The sequence below is a fragment of the Octodon degus genome, unplaced genomic scaffold (assembly GCF_000260255.1).
Source record: "Octodon degus isolate 3935 unplaced genomic scaffold, OctDeg1.0 scaffold00008, whole genome shotgun sequence".
Lineage (NCBI taxonomy): Eukaryota > Metazoa > Chordata > Mammalia > Rodentia > Octodontidae > Octodon > Octodon degus.
This window is the reverse complement of record NW_004524584.1, coordinates 10,956,441-10,969,928: the sequence shown is the minus strand read 5'-3', so window position 1 is coordinate 10,969,928 and position 13,488 is coordinate 10,956,441. Positions and strand designations below refer to the sequence as shown.

General features: G+C 42.8%; 3 protein-coding genes across 5 annotated transcripts in view; 2 read left to right on the top strand and 1 right to left on the bottom strand.

The window, feature by feature from the left end:
- Atp2c1 (ATPase secretory pathway Ca2+ transporting 1) overlaps positions 1-2,402 on the top strand; it is a 147,130-nt gene extending 144,728 nt beyond the window's left edge. Inside the window, exon 29 of one of the 2 annotated variants that reach the window (XM_004625023.2) lies at positions 1,867-2,402. In XM_004625023.2, the coding sequence (XP_004625080.1) occupies positions 1,867-1,962 (96 nt within the window). In that variant the 3' untranslated portion in view covers positions 1,963-2,402. The remainder of the gene's footprint in view (positions 1-1,866) is intronic. The other variant, XM_023705261.1, reaches the window with a different exon arrangement.
- An 87-nt stretch (positions 2,403-2,489) lies between these two features.
- Aste1 (asteroid homolog 1) lies at positions 2,490-10,052 on the bottom strand. Its single transcript, XM_023705273.1, has 4 exons — positions 9,838-10,052; positions 7,410-8,732; positions 4,025-4,235; positions 2,490-2,731 (listed from the first exon to the last, which is right to left on the bottom strand). Exons 2-4 carry the CDS (start codon positions 8,712-8,714, stop codon positions 2,682-2,684), a joined length of 1,566 nt encoding a protein of 521 aa, XP_023561041.1. The 5' UTR covers positions 8,715-8,732; positions 9,838-10,052; the 3' UTR covers positions 2,490-2,681.
- Positions 10,053-10,178: 126 nt separating this feature from the next.
- Positions 10,179-13,488, top strand: part of Nek11 (NIMA related kinase 11) — a 389,368-nt gene continuing 386,058 nt past the window's right edge. For both annotated transcript variants that reach the window (XM_023706560.1, XM_023706562.1), the window contains exons 1-2: positions 10,179-10,278; positions 11,622-11,885. In XM_023706560.1, the coding sequence (XP_023562328.1) occupies positions 11,701-11,885 (185 nt within the window). In that variant the 5' untranslated portion in view covers positions 10,179-10,278; positions 11,622-11,700. The remainder of the gene's footprint in view (positions 10,279-11,621; positions 11,886-13,488) is intronic.

Below are 13,488 nucleotides of genomic sequence, written 5' to 3'. Positions count from 1 at the left end.
CACACCCAGGAGATCTTCTACAGAAGTCGATGCTAGCAGTCGTTGGCATAATCCATGTACCAGGCTTCCACTGTACAGTCTATTCAGGGGGAGAAAAGTGCGATTTAAAGCAGTGCAGCAGGAAAACAGTGGTTAATGTGGCTTCAATCAATTTATCTGAACATTGAGAGTTCTTATTCCCATAAAATCATTACAGTAATCTGTTCCTTACTGAAAGGACTTGAGGAATTAATACAATTACTTCTTGCCTAATAATTAAATTATCTAATTAAGTGATGATGTGTACTGGCTTTACAACTGGCATCAAGTTGAGTAGGCCTCTTTAGTTCTTCAAAAAAAAGAAATTTAAGATGACCCTGATAAACCAAACAGGCATATGTATACATGCTAGAAACCTCTGCTGGCTTTTTTTTTTTTTTTTTTTTTTGGCGGAACTGAGGATTGAACTCAGGCCCTTGCACTTGCCAGGGAAGTGCTTATTCTACTGAGCCGTCTCCCTGGCCCCATTTACTGGCATTATTTGCAAGGCATTCACTTATGCTAAAAACAAACAGAAGATGAGATTAACTAGAATACCTAAATTTAACACATATGATTTATAGCAGCGCTGATCATCTCATGCCTTAGCAGTCGGCGCCAACACATCCTTTCATCAGGGTAAATCAGTGATTACGAAGCCTTGACTTCCCTTAGGTACAAGAACCCCGTCCTACTGAAAGTGCTATTAATAGGAATATCCGGGCTTGCTTTTCCTGTTCTTTTGGGAAAGGAGCTGTAGTAGCTGTGGAGCACCTAGTCAAGAATAAGCTAAATTGGGGCCGGGGAGATGGCTCAGTGGAATGAGCGCTTGCCTGGCAAGCCCAAGGCCCTGAGTTCAATCCCCGGTTCTGAAAAAAAAAAAAAAAAAAGAATAAGCTAAATTATTAAAGGAAAGGAATAAAGAATTCATAGGTCAAAGGCCAACTAACCCCACCCTCTTGTTTGGCAGAGGCTTGGAATTCAGATACCAGTCCCAGAGATGTATTAGCAACTTTGTTCCTTGAACGAGTCACACCATGACACTGCATGATGCCTTCCTATATTGCCATTTATTCTAAGAACTCTGGGGCCCAGGGGAACAGTAACAGTCAAGTCTGCCCTCATATTTGGAGATAAAGCACACAAGCAGTCTGAAATACTTCATGTTGTTACCTTACCATCTTCTGTCGTCCCTCTGGCATCTCCTGGATGGAGAGCTTCCTAAATGCCCGATCCCCTGATCCTATGCTGTGGCCATGGGCCCATGTTGCTCTCATTTCCCTTACCCATCGTATACTCCAGGGCCAGGCGTAATACTCCCTGGTATAGAGGTTCAACTTCTTCACATTTATGTGACAAGATAAAATGCTGATGTCTAATAGTCGTTTCATTAGAATAAAAGTTCCATGAGTGCATTTTGTTATTGTGCATTTTAATGCAGAGTAGGCATTTGGTAAATACTCAAGTGAGCAACATGCTAAGTAGTAAGAAATTAATAATAATACAACAGAGTGATAAAACTAGGGTACTTTAAAGAGTACTTCAGTAGGGTGATCAGAAAAGGCCTCCATAAAGTAATATCTCAAAAAAACTCACAAAGTGAAGAAATACATTAGAGCCTACCAACAACTTTGCCCTTTCCTTTTTCTAAAAGCTGGAATTTATCATGGAGATATTCCTCGGGAGTACAGAAGTAATATTTTTCCTGTTTTCAGCTCTTCAGATGTAACAGTGATCCAAGATCAATTTCATAGTTGTTTTAAAATAATGTCTTTGTTTAAATATGAATAAGACTTTGCTTTGTGCTCTCACCTGAACTAAAGTTTCCCATGGTGCTTACCGAGTTAGGTCTGGCTCTGGCAGAGGAGTGGACAGCAGCTGATTGAGATACAGCCCCATCTGGAGACAGCACTGCCACTGACAGAAGACGTGAGCTGTGTCTAAATCCAAGCTAGGACCTGGGCGCGGCGGCTCCTTCACCCGCTGGAACTCTTCATACAACTTCTTAGCACCACCGCCCTGCAGATCTTTATACAGACAAAGAAACAGTCCAAGGGCAGCATTTCCCAAAACACGGCACCCTGCCATTTCCTCCCACGTAAGACTTGCAATCCCACAAGGAAGAAAATTAGTCTAGAACTTGTTTTTTCTTGTGGTTTCATAAATACCTTGCTGTGAAGGTTGAAATAGTTATACTGAAGTATCTTCATAATGGTAACCTAGTTTTAATCAACCCCCAATTTTTTATTTTTTTTCCTTGAAATAAGATCTTTTCCACTGCTGCACTACCTGACCGTAAATGTATGCATGTGAATTCTCTAAAATGTGTCTGTGAAAAATACAGATGACTATTAAACATTCTTCTTTTTACTGGTCTCTATCACACAGTGCTCCATATTGTAGTGCACTTGTTTTAAAGAAATAACTTGGGTGTTTTGGGTGCAATTTTAACCTGCTTAATGGGAGAAAGACCAAAATATGACTCCATCTCAGAATCATGACAACCAGTTTTTCCTAGAAAATAAAGGGCAAGAAACAACCAACGTAGGACGTAGAATGCTCTGTATATTCAGCTGTGCATTTCTGCAGGCTTAAGCCCTGACACACAAAATAACACCCAGACCAACTTAGAATTAATAAAAAGGAGTCCCACCTTTCACCAGCTAGCGAGCAGTGAGGCACTGAGCTTGCCGGGGTGCAGATTCCATATTTCCTAAAAAAAAAGAAATAACCCTTGACATGCCCCTTCTGCAGGACTCAGGTACAACTTGCTACCTCATGCTCTGAGTTTCCTGTGCTGAACGTATTACTCAGGGAGGACATCCCAGCAGTCCTTCACCAGCAGTTCCTCTGAAGGCCGCTGTCACATGCAAGCCTTAATACTTGGGGTGTTTGGGGGTCTGTGCTATTTTGCTCATTCTTTTTAAAAAAATAAAAAGGAAACTATACCCCAACACTGCCTCCCCAAAACGTAAATATAACTGTGATGTTCAGTGCAATACCCTGTATGCCTGTGTGGCGGCTGAGCACCTGAAACATAATTAGCGTGACTGAGAAGCTGATGTTTTAGCTGGATTGTAATTTGAAGTAACTACAGGTTGCTACCAGCTACCACATAACACTGTTGTAGAGCACGATGATTTCATAAGGTTTAGATGATATTAAAACATTTCTAAGGCCGGCCAAGTAGCTCAGTGGATTAAAGTGCCTGCAAGCAGGCACAGGGGCTGGGGGTTATCCCTGGGCCTGCCATGCTGCCCCCCCCCCCGCCCCGGGCTTGCTGAGAGGCAACTGAAACTAGACGTGGTGGCGCACACCTATAATCCCAGCTCTTGGGAGGCTATAAACAGATCACTACAAGTCCGATCTAGTAGTGAGACCCTGAACACCCTGTAGACCCTTCCCTAAAATTAAAAAAAAAAAAAAAAAAATCATAACATTATGCTATTAATGCTTTAAAGAACTGTTGGAATGCTGCAACATTTACTTCATCTGATATAAATGCAGATGAAATTGCCTTAATGTATTCCTGCAGTAGAAAGATTTTTTTCTTACATACTAATCGAAACAGTCCAAAAATAGTACTAAAAAAAAAAAAAAAAAAAAAAAAAACCCACAAGCATGAGTAAGTTTATTGTGGCTGCAGGTAACCAGAAGTTGCGTTTCTGGGCAACTTTAAATGCTTTCTGTGGTGATGTCGCTAAGGTATGAACGATGGGGTAGAGAGCATAGAATATTCAATGCAACTGGCAGGACACCTTGTCATGCCTCGAATGTTAAAGTCTCAGGTGCCACAGAACAAACAGGTTGGGCAGCACCAGCACACAGCAGCTGTTCACTTGAGTCTAGCACACACAAATATTAAAAAAAATTACTAATGAGTGAAAAACAGTCATTTCTCATGTAAGCAATGGGGGTAAGGAGATACTTTTATTAGTGTGAGCTCTTGAAGACACATAGTTTGTAAGCAACATGCACGAAGTCTTTGAGTTTCTAAAACACCTACCAGAGCTGTTGCTGATGGCGTGCAAGGGGCCCATCAGCATCCCCAGCAGCAGGGCCTGTAGATGCCACAGCTTGGCCTTGGTCTCCGTGTGCTGCAACCAGTAGCAGCTGACAGCAACGGGCAACTTCAGAGCAAGCGGGATCGGGTCCAGGACAGTCTGTCTCACCTTCAGAGTTTCTAACAGAAGCGTCTGCCGCCTAGCCAAGGATAGCTGAAATACCAGACATCCTGCAAATTACTTTAGGAGATTGATTGATTGATTGATTGATTGATTGATTGATTTTTGTGGCATGAAGATACTAGTCAGTTGTGAAACTTACCTTTCTCCGAAAAAGAAAGAAAATCAGCCGTACCTAGTGTTTAGAATCATAATAAGGTGCAGTGAATACAGTTGGTTGAAAGCGGGCATGGTTTGCTGTCACTGCAGAGCCCTTCTGCGATTATCCTGCGTAGGCAGGCGGGCAGTATGCTAAGTATACGTATCACTTGGGAGCCAGTCAGAAGTTGAGTCCTCAGTTCCTACCCCCAAGTTTTGGTTCAGTGATCTGAGGGGAGCCCAAGTATTCTTAAGTATTCTACTCGTACTTGCTAGTGAGTGTTAGGCACCTACTTTCTCTGTAGCGCCATCAGAGGTCACCCTCAGAAGATAAACTTCCCCTATGTGTCCTGTGGCTGTGGGTCATATGTTGAGTCTGACTCTTCCTGCTAAATGTTTTTTAATGGCTTTGCTCTCCTACAGAGGGACTGTGACAGGCTGGCTACAAGTCAAACAGGGACATACTCAAGGCAGATGGGAACATTTTAAGGAGTACTTGCACTGTGCTTGAGTAACTCATCACACGGAAACATTTTATTTAGAATGTATTTTGAGTAAAAGCTCAGAAGGAAACAGCTCCAAAGGGCTGTGAGCTTCTTTATGAAATAATTTTACTTTAATGACTCTCAAGACTTTGAGAACTTTATAGACCTCCTAAGTCACTCTTACACTCAGACTATTAAATGGGTACCTTCAAGGGAACTTTATAATCTGACTTTAGGAAACAGTATTCCTGGTCCCTGCCTGTGGCCTGAAAAAGTTTTCTTCTTTCTAGGAGGAGGAAAGAGTCTGGTACATTTCTTAGCACCTGACAGTGGAAACAGTGGTAGACAGCTCAGAATAGAAATGTTAACTTGAAATCAAACACATAATTGACAAAAATTTCCTCATCAATACATGAGGCCTCTGAATAGCACAACTATTTTAAATAGTGTTTCTGGTAACAATATTGTGACAATATTTTTAAAATTAGAAATATGCAAAGTGATTTACAACGTAGTAACTATTGGAAGTAGCATTAACTACTTAAAAATTAAATTCCCTAAACTATTGAAAGCCCCAAACATTCTTTTCTGTCATATAACACTTAAATTACTGAATTCTCAAGTTATAACTTTATGACAAAGCAAAGTGTAAACTTAAACTTCAAAGACGTTTTGCTCCCCACGAACTCTCTGACCAGTGGGCAAGTTTCTAAGCTTTTCTCCAGTCTGGCTGTGAAATGGGCAGAAGAAGAAATGGCATGAGAAGTTTCACAGAACTCACCAGTCCTCAGGGGATCTAGTCTGCTTACACCATTAGAGCTGCTTAGGTTTGTTCACATGAAAAATCCTTTTTCCTGGGGAATAAAAGTCCTGCAAAGAGGCTGGCTTGGAGCAGAAGTGCTCGGAAGAGCCTGCTCCTGGGTACCGCCTCACACACCCAGAACGACCAGGCTCCATGTCTCCTTGGAATTAAACTTGTACTTGTGACCTTGAGGGTTGTTTTCTCCACTGCAGCTAATAACCAGAATGACAGTATGCGATGCAGTTTGTGGGACTTAAGTTCTATCTCGAGCTGGCACAAAAGCAGATGAAATACTATTTTAAAAACAAACAAATAGCTGTGATTACAAAGTTTCTACACCTTTCTTGTACTGCATTTGTGTTTGCAATCTCCTTTGCACTTAGGTCCTGTTTACAGTGATTGTGCGCTCAGCACTAAGCTACATGCAGCATTGGTTCAGTGATGGTGAACCTCTTGGGGCTAAGTGCCAAGCTGCAAACCCACTTATTTACTGCAAAGTGCCAACACTGCAATTAAACCCAAATACCATGGTTCTAGTTTAGGAAACAACCCTACATTAATATTTCTAGTTTCACAAACACAATTTATGCATGTCAAAGCTTCACTACCGCTGGATAATCCATGCCAAGGGAAAGCCAAATGAAAAGAGGGACTAACATTACACTCTACTTTGAAGACAGGTAAATGATGAGAACCTTGTGTCATCTCCACTTAGGAATACAATCAGCATCCTACGCTTCCTGGATTCACTCACAGTCTCTTTTTTCATAGCTATACACAAGGAATCAATTCTGGGTAGATTACAGACTTAAACGTGCAAGCCAAGAAACCATTTTCATGATCTTGGAATGGGCAATAATTTCTTCAGTAGTCACACGTGGTAACTATAACAATTTAAAGAATGGTTGCACTGATGGTAGAGCACCACTGGTGTGCATGGATGCGGAAGGTAGGGGAGACTCCCACAGCAGTGGAAGGTCTGACTCTCAGCCACTGCGAGGCTGTGCTGCTGTTTCACACTCCTCAGCAGACCAGCACCCAGAGTGATCTGTGGGTCTGGATGCTTAAGAACACAGTGGGCACTGAGGTTTTTTATAAATTTATCTGTGTTTAAATTCCAAGTTTAATTCTATTATCAGGATAAGCAGTTTCATACTTGTCATCTTAATATATGTATATAATATTATAAAAAAGGGAAAGGGAATTCTGGGATCCGTGAGGACTTTTTCTCCTTGAAATGGAGATTCATCTGAGTGTTAGGTTTGTGCAATACTGACTCAGGTTAAGTCATGCTTTTTGGTGTCAAAGTAAGTCACCAGGATGCCACAAACCTAAACCTAAAGAATTCCTCAGTAATAAAAAATGTTACACCTAAACTTTAATTCTAATCTTAAATCCAGTGTCTACAAAGTTAATTCTGTATAAAGTGCCTATGTGTACACTTTATTTTTGCACTTCAGAGGTTTTGCTTTTTCCATTTGTTTAGTCAATGCTATTCTACTGATTGCTGGTATAAAAAGTGGCAGTAACTACAAGACTACTGACATAAATGGAAATGGCAGATTTAGAGCTAAGTGCTAGGTTTGGGTCTTAACACTGACACTGGCAAAAAACAAAACAAAAACAACAACTGACGTAGTTCACTTGAATACTATTTTCTGATTTAAATGAAGACAGGACAGCAACCAATCTGGAGTTGTTAGATTATGAGAAAGAATATGAAAGCACCTTATAATCTATAAAGCAATTTATAAAAATTTCATTAGTATTATAAATCCTCACCTTGGTCAGTTTGCTCAAGTCAGAATAATCCTTGGGCAGTTCTATTGCATCAACAGTGGATGTTTTAATATTCTTATTAATCCTTTCCACTTCACTGAAAGCTAGAGACTGAGATGGCAATGCCCTCGGGGACACGTTTTCTGGATGTGATGACACATTCAAAAGAAGCCCATAAATAATCTGCCGGATGGGTCGAGAGATGCTGTGGGCATTTGGGCGCTGCATGTTTTCTACTTGTGTGTGAAGAATGGTTCGTCTTAATACCAAAGCATCACTGACGAAAGGGGAGAGCTGGCCTTTGGCCAAAGCCACCACCACCCACTCCGGTAAACCCAGATTCATGGCTTCTGGACAGACGAAGGCACCATCCTGGAAGAAGTCCTGCAGCTTCACCTGCGACTGCTGGTATTCCTCCATGCAGGAGCAGAGAAGCTCCCTAACATTTTCTCGATCCTTTTTTGGCAGATGTTTCAGAACATGATCTAGTGCTTCAGTAAGGTCAGCAAAATGAGACAACCAGCTCAGAATTCCCAGAACTCGGTGATGTCTCCTCCCCTTAGAACTACTACCTCTAAGAGGAAGGCATACTTTACTTAAGAATGTCTCCACAATAGGCAGATTAATATGATCATTTCCACACAGCACTGCAAAGAGAGGTAGCAGGGTTTTGTTCATGTTGTTGAAGTGACGGCAAAAGGCATCAAGAGAAAAACATTTGGCAGAAATATAGCAGGATTTTGTCCCTTTAATGGTGTTCGTATTTCTCCACTGAAAGCTATTCAATGGGCAAAACCCAGTTTTCAAATCAAAAATGCAAAAGTCACTATCAGATGATAACACAGGGCAATTCCAGTGATTGGCAAGTGTCATAATGTCCTGATCAGCTTCTGAAAAGCACTGCACAAAACATACCTGCAGTTTGGTCAACATCTGTATGAACACTTCCCGGATGAGCAAGGGACACACGTACCCACCCCCACCCACGGAAAGGGAATGGGCCATCTGGATCTTCTCTCTCGCTCGATCCTTTAGAGTTGTAAGCTTTTTGTCAGAAATGTCACATCCTCCATCTAGTATGACATATGGACATATATTACAAGCGGACAGCGACTCAAAGAATTTCTGCACAACTTCTGCAAAAGAATCATAGTCTCCTCCATAACGGAGCCCCAAGTTTGAATTGAAGCAAAGTCGGTGGAAAAGAGCGTAGCCATCTATGATAATTTTTGTGTCCCGCATCTTCAAATCAATGAAGAACTCATTACCATGATCTTCCACAAAGCTCATCAGTCCGCGGATACCCATGACAAGCTGAAGAACTGCCTGTAGAAGAAAACAGAACACATTTCCATTGATGCTAGCTATAGAGGCCCCAGTTTACTGCTTCTAGCACAATAACTAGCAACTGTTACGCTCTTTATGTGTCCACCTCTCTGATCCTTGCTTATATCCTCAGGCAACAATAGCTGAGGGCTTTTTAAATTCTCTTGTTTTCCCGCTGGTAAACAGTGCAAACACGATGGCTTCATGGGTTTTGATCTTTGGATAGGAATGAGGCCCCTGCTGATTCTAAAGGGAATTCAGTTAAAATGCAATAAGGAACACCAGGTACAGAAGTTCTGTGAATTATGATACTCAGATAATATTGTAGTCACTACTTGGGGGGAGGGGCAAAGTGAAAAGTCCAAACTATAAAAATATAGCTTATCCTTATCAATCTCAAACATCCAAAAGCACCGGGTTTTGGTTAAAGTATGGAGAAGTTCTGATACAGACTCAAGCTTTCTTTTTTAATTGCTGGAGTCTGGGAACTTGTTTTAGGTCTTGAAGTTCTGCCTGCCTTTTTAATTGCTGTAATCTATAGGACCCCAACAACCCATTTTCACCCGAGCTGGGGACCTCTCCATCTTATCTTTGGTTGCCTGGCCCAGTTACTCCTCTCCATGTGGGTAGTAACTCATACTACTCATTCTTCTTGAACTTCAGCCTTTAATGCGGCACAACTACAGAATCCTGTCTTTATTTAAACTGTGACATTCTGTCAACAATGGCTGTTTGCACTTCCATTTTTTTGAGACTCACCTCCACCAAGTTCCCGCCCTGGCCACATCTCAGCCTGTGCAGTGCTGAGTTATTTACAAGTCTGTCGCGTAAAACTTCTAGGAACATAGACCGAGTTGACTTATCCTAACGCAACTACGGGATCCGATCATACACAGGATAGCAACAAATGCGAGCTGGATAGGGCACAGGCGTGCAAAATGTCTGATCTTCATTTCTCGAATTCAGCTCTCCCAGATCGGGCTCACAACTGTCGCCTTGACCGGCTGTATAGCCCACCTGCTAGGTCTTCCCAGAGGCCCAACCACTCCACCCGAAGCCCACAGGGGCCCAGAGCGGTGCACCCATCCAGCACATGAACACTTACTCTAAAGTGGGAACCGGAAGTCGCCGGGTCTGCTGTCACCTGGAAGCGGGTCTCAGTGACGTCACGGGCGGGTGGCGGCCGACTATGCGGGACAAGGTGCTCGCGGGATTGCAGGCGCGGGACTGCTAAAACAAAACAAAACAAAAAACCAAAAAACAAAGGCTGCAGCTGCTTCCCTCCTTTTAGTAAAGCTGGGCTGGTGCGGCCCGCCTCTCTTTTCCCCGCCTGCTCGGTGCAGGGACACTTCCGTCTGAATGACGGGCTTGCCCCGACTTCCCAAGATGCCCCGCGCCGTTTCCTTGGCGACAGTACCAAACATCTTTAGTCTTCGTTGTCCGGAACTCCGCGGGCGCCGCATCTCCTAGCTGCGGCCGGTCAGGGTTTTATGGTCCTGAGTCAGGCCCGCCGGCGCCGCGGGTCCTCCACCTGCGGTGGGGAAAGGTAATGCGCAGGGCGTTGCTCAGAGGTGCTGGGCCCCCCTCTCCGCGCCGCGAAGGTGGTGGTTTCCAGCCGCCCCGCCGGGTCCCGGTCGTCTAGGCCTCCCAGCTCACGCCCTTCTCACTTCCTTGGACTCCCTCGGATAATAACCATGGCCGGTGCCCCACGGATGCATATGGCCCCGTTTTTCGAAAATGTCCATTTTTCAAACGTTGAATAGAAAAATTGTTCACCTTGAGGTTAAGATTTACGTTTACTTTTAAGGTAATATTCCTCTTTTAGCAGAACCTACAGTGACATCGCTTCATCTGGTTTGTCACCGCCAAAGAACCTTGGTTTTTGACTTGGATAAACTTTCTTTTGTCTTTTGCCCCAATGAGAGAGATTGATTTCTCTTTCCATGTATAGTGGGATTTCTCCCCATGCCCCATCCAAATTCCCATTCAGCTTTCTTTAACTTCTCCACTTTTTTTCTCCTTGGGTAGCATTTGTGTTTGTTGGACACTATTTGCCCTTTCAATGTTTGTTGAAGCTATGAAATATATGCAAGAGTTTAAAAAATAAACTCTTGCATATATTTCATAGCTTCTCCAGGTAGTGCAGTTTTACCTATCACATTTATTATATACAGCTGACATTAAAATACATTTTTAGGTTTGAATTGTATTACTTCCACTTAGGAATATTACTTTGTATCCAGGTGGTATAATAAAGTCATAAAGTAGATCAGAATTTGCTTAGGATGCAAAGAAAATTTGCTCTGAATCCGTACTCCTCTTCACATCTGTTTTAATACATGCAAAAATTGTGATTTAAGGTCTACAGAAGGTCCATAGGTCAGGAGATGTCCTCAAAGTGGATGGTAGGGTTGCGCTGTTTTTTCCACAACGTTGTAGATCATGAGGTCTCCCACATGCTCTTCACCGCGGAGCGAACAGAACCCGACGAATGCCTGGTTCTCCTGAAGGGAGATGCAAGAGCTCAGAGCCCAGCACGTGATAATGGTCTCGTATTTGAGTTTTTCCTAAATTGCTGAGGTGTATAAGTTTCAAACAGATTATTGATTATGTAATAGACACACATCTCAGAAGTTTGTGAAAATCTGGCTGTCAATCGGTTTTGATAAATTTGGGTGAATAAAGGAAGGCTGTCTTCCTATGAAAGTCTGCTTGTAGAATTTGCAGTATTTCCATTATTTTTCCCCTTCTCAGGTCATTAGAGCTGACCAATGTGGCGCCATTTAGTCTTCTAATCCAGGTGCAGGACTCCCTGTGAAAGACTTAGGCCTTTTGTTAGGAATCTTTTCCCACTCATTAGAACTGACCTGTGGACCTTTCACATTTTAGGCATTGACCAATACTTCTCGGATGAATTTGACCATGGATACTTGAATGTTAGGTTTCCATAAATGAATAGAGCAGTTCAATGCTGTTTGGAGCAATGCTGAAATTCCAAGAGGCTGCTAAGTGTGGGACAGGATCAACAGCCATTTCTACTTCTCCACGGGCCTTGATTGCAAGAAGATATGAACTTCAGCAGAAACTTGGCAGTGGAAGTTTTGGAACTGTCTACCTGGTTTCAGATAAGAAAGCCAGACAAGGAGAGGAATTGTAAGTAATCATACTTCATTTAAATCTCAAGTGAGCTGCCCTGTGTGTGCAGCTCTTTGCAGAGCAAGAACACAGTAATGTATGTCTTACTCTTTGCACTCAAGCAAAAAAGTAGTAAAGACAGAAGAGTTCTTTCCTTGGTCCTTTAGATAAAGTCCCCCCTTGGAGGTTGAACTGCAGAACTCACATGCATTAGGTAGGTGCTCTATCACTGAGCAACAATCACCACCCCCAGTCCCAGATAAGGTTTTTAATGGCATTTCAACTATGAATAAGTTGTCTAAATCACCTAGAGATGGGAAGTGGAGTAGCATGAAGGAAAGATGTTATGCACAGCACAATTTAAATTACAACACTGCTACCACTTGCCTTGAGTGAAAATTCTTCAGTGAGAAGTGGATTGTTCACAATGGCTATATCTTTTAGAAATGTTACAAAATACAAATAAGCAACAACTGGCATTTGAGGTGAGTAGGGTACACAGAAGGAGATGTGTTCATTTGCCTCATCCCAAGACTCTGGGCAATGTCAGAGCCACACTGAGAGTGACCAGAGTGGAATTCACAGTGCACCCTACATCAGCATTAGGCTGAAACACAGGCTGTGTCTTGCTTGCAGGTCAGGAACTGTTGCCCCACCCAGACCTGAGATGCAGACACAAGAGTGGACACACTTGCCTAGCGGGAGTGAATCAGGCTCATCTTCTTTGTCGCAGGTGATGCTGGCAAAAGTGTTTCAAACCAAATAGTCATCTCTGTCCCGAGGTAGAGGCCCTTTAGGAGGCATTTTGTGGTACCCCTATGGGCTGTGCTAATGCTTTCTACCTATCCCTCCAGACTAGAGAAGAAAAGTCCCAGGAGGAAATCCTTACACCACAGATAGTGAAAATGCCTGATAGTTATTATGGGCTGACTCATATTCTCTTAAAATCCCATGTTGAAGAGTTAAGCCCCTTGAACCTCAGAATGGATTATATTTGGAGATAGGGACTTGAAACAGGTGATTAAGTTAAAACATGACCCTAAGGGGAGCCCTAATCCAAACTGACTGGTGTCCTTATAAGAAATAATTTAGGCGGGGGATGGTTGCACACATCTTAATTGCACCTAGGACAGGAGGATCACTGTGAGTTAGAGGCCAGCCTTGGCTACATAGTGAGTTCAAGGCAAATTACATAGGGGGACCCTGTCTCAAAAGGTGAGGAAGAGGAGAAGGAGGGAGAAGAGGAATAAGAGGAAGAGGAAGAAGAAAAGAAGAAGGAGAAGAAGAAGAAAAGCAATGGCTGGGGAGATAGCTTGGTGGTCTAAGAGAAGGAGAGAAGGAGGAGGAAGAAGAGGAGGAGGAGGAAGAGGAGGAGCAGGAGGAGCAGGAGGAGGAAAGGAGGAGGAGGAGGAGAAAAGAAGAAGAAGAAGAAGAAGAAGAAGAAGAAGAAGAAGAAGAAGAAGAAGAAGAAGAAGGAGAAGGAGAAGGAGAAGGAGAAGGAGAAGGAGAAGGAGAAGGAGAAGGAGAAGGAGAAGGAGAAGAAGAAGAAGAAGAAGAAGAAGAAGAAGAAGAAGAAGAAGAAGAAGAAGAAGAAGAAGAAGAAGAAGAAGAAGAGAAGCAG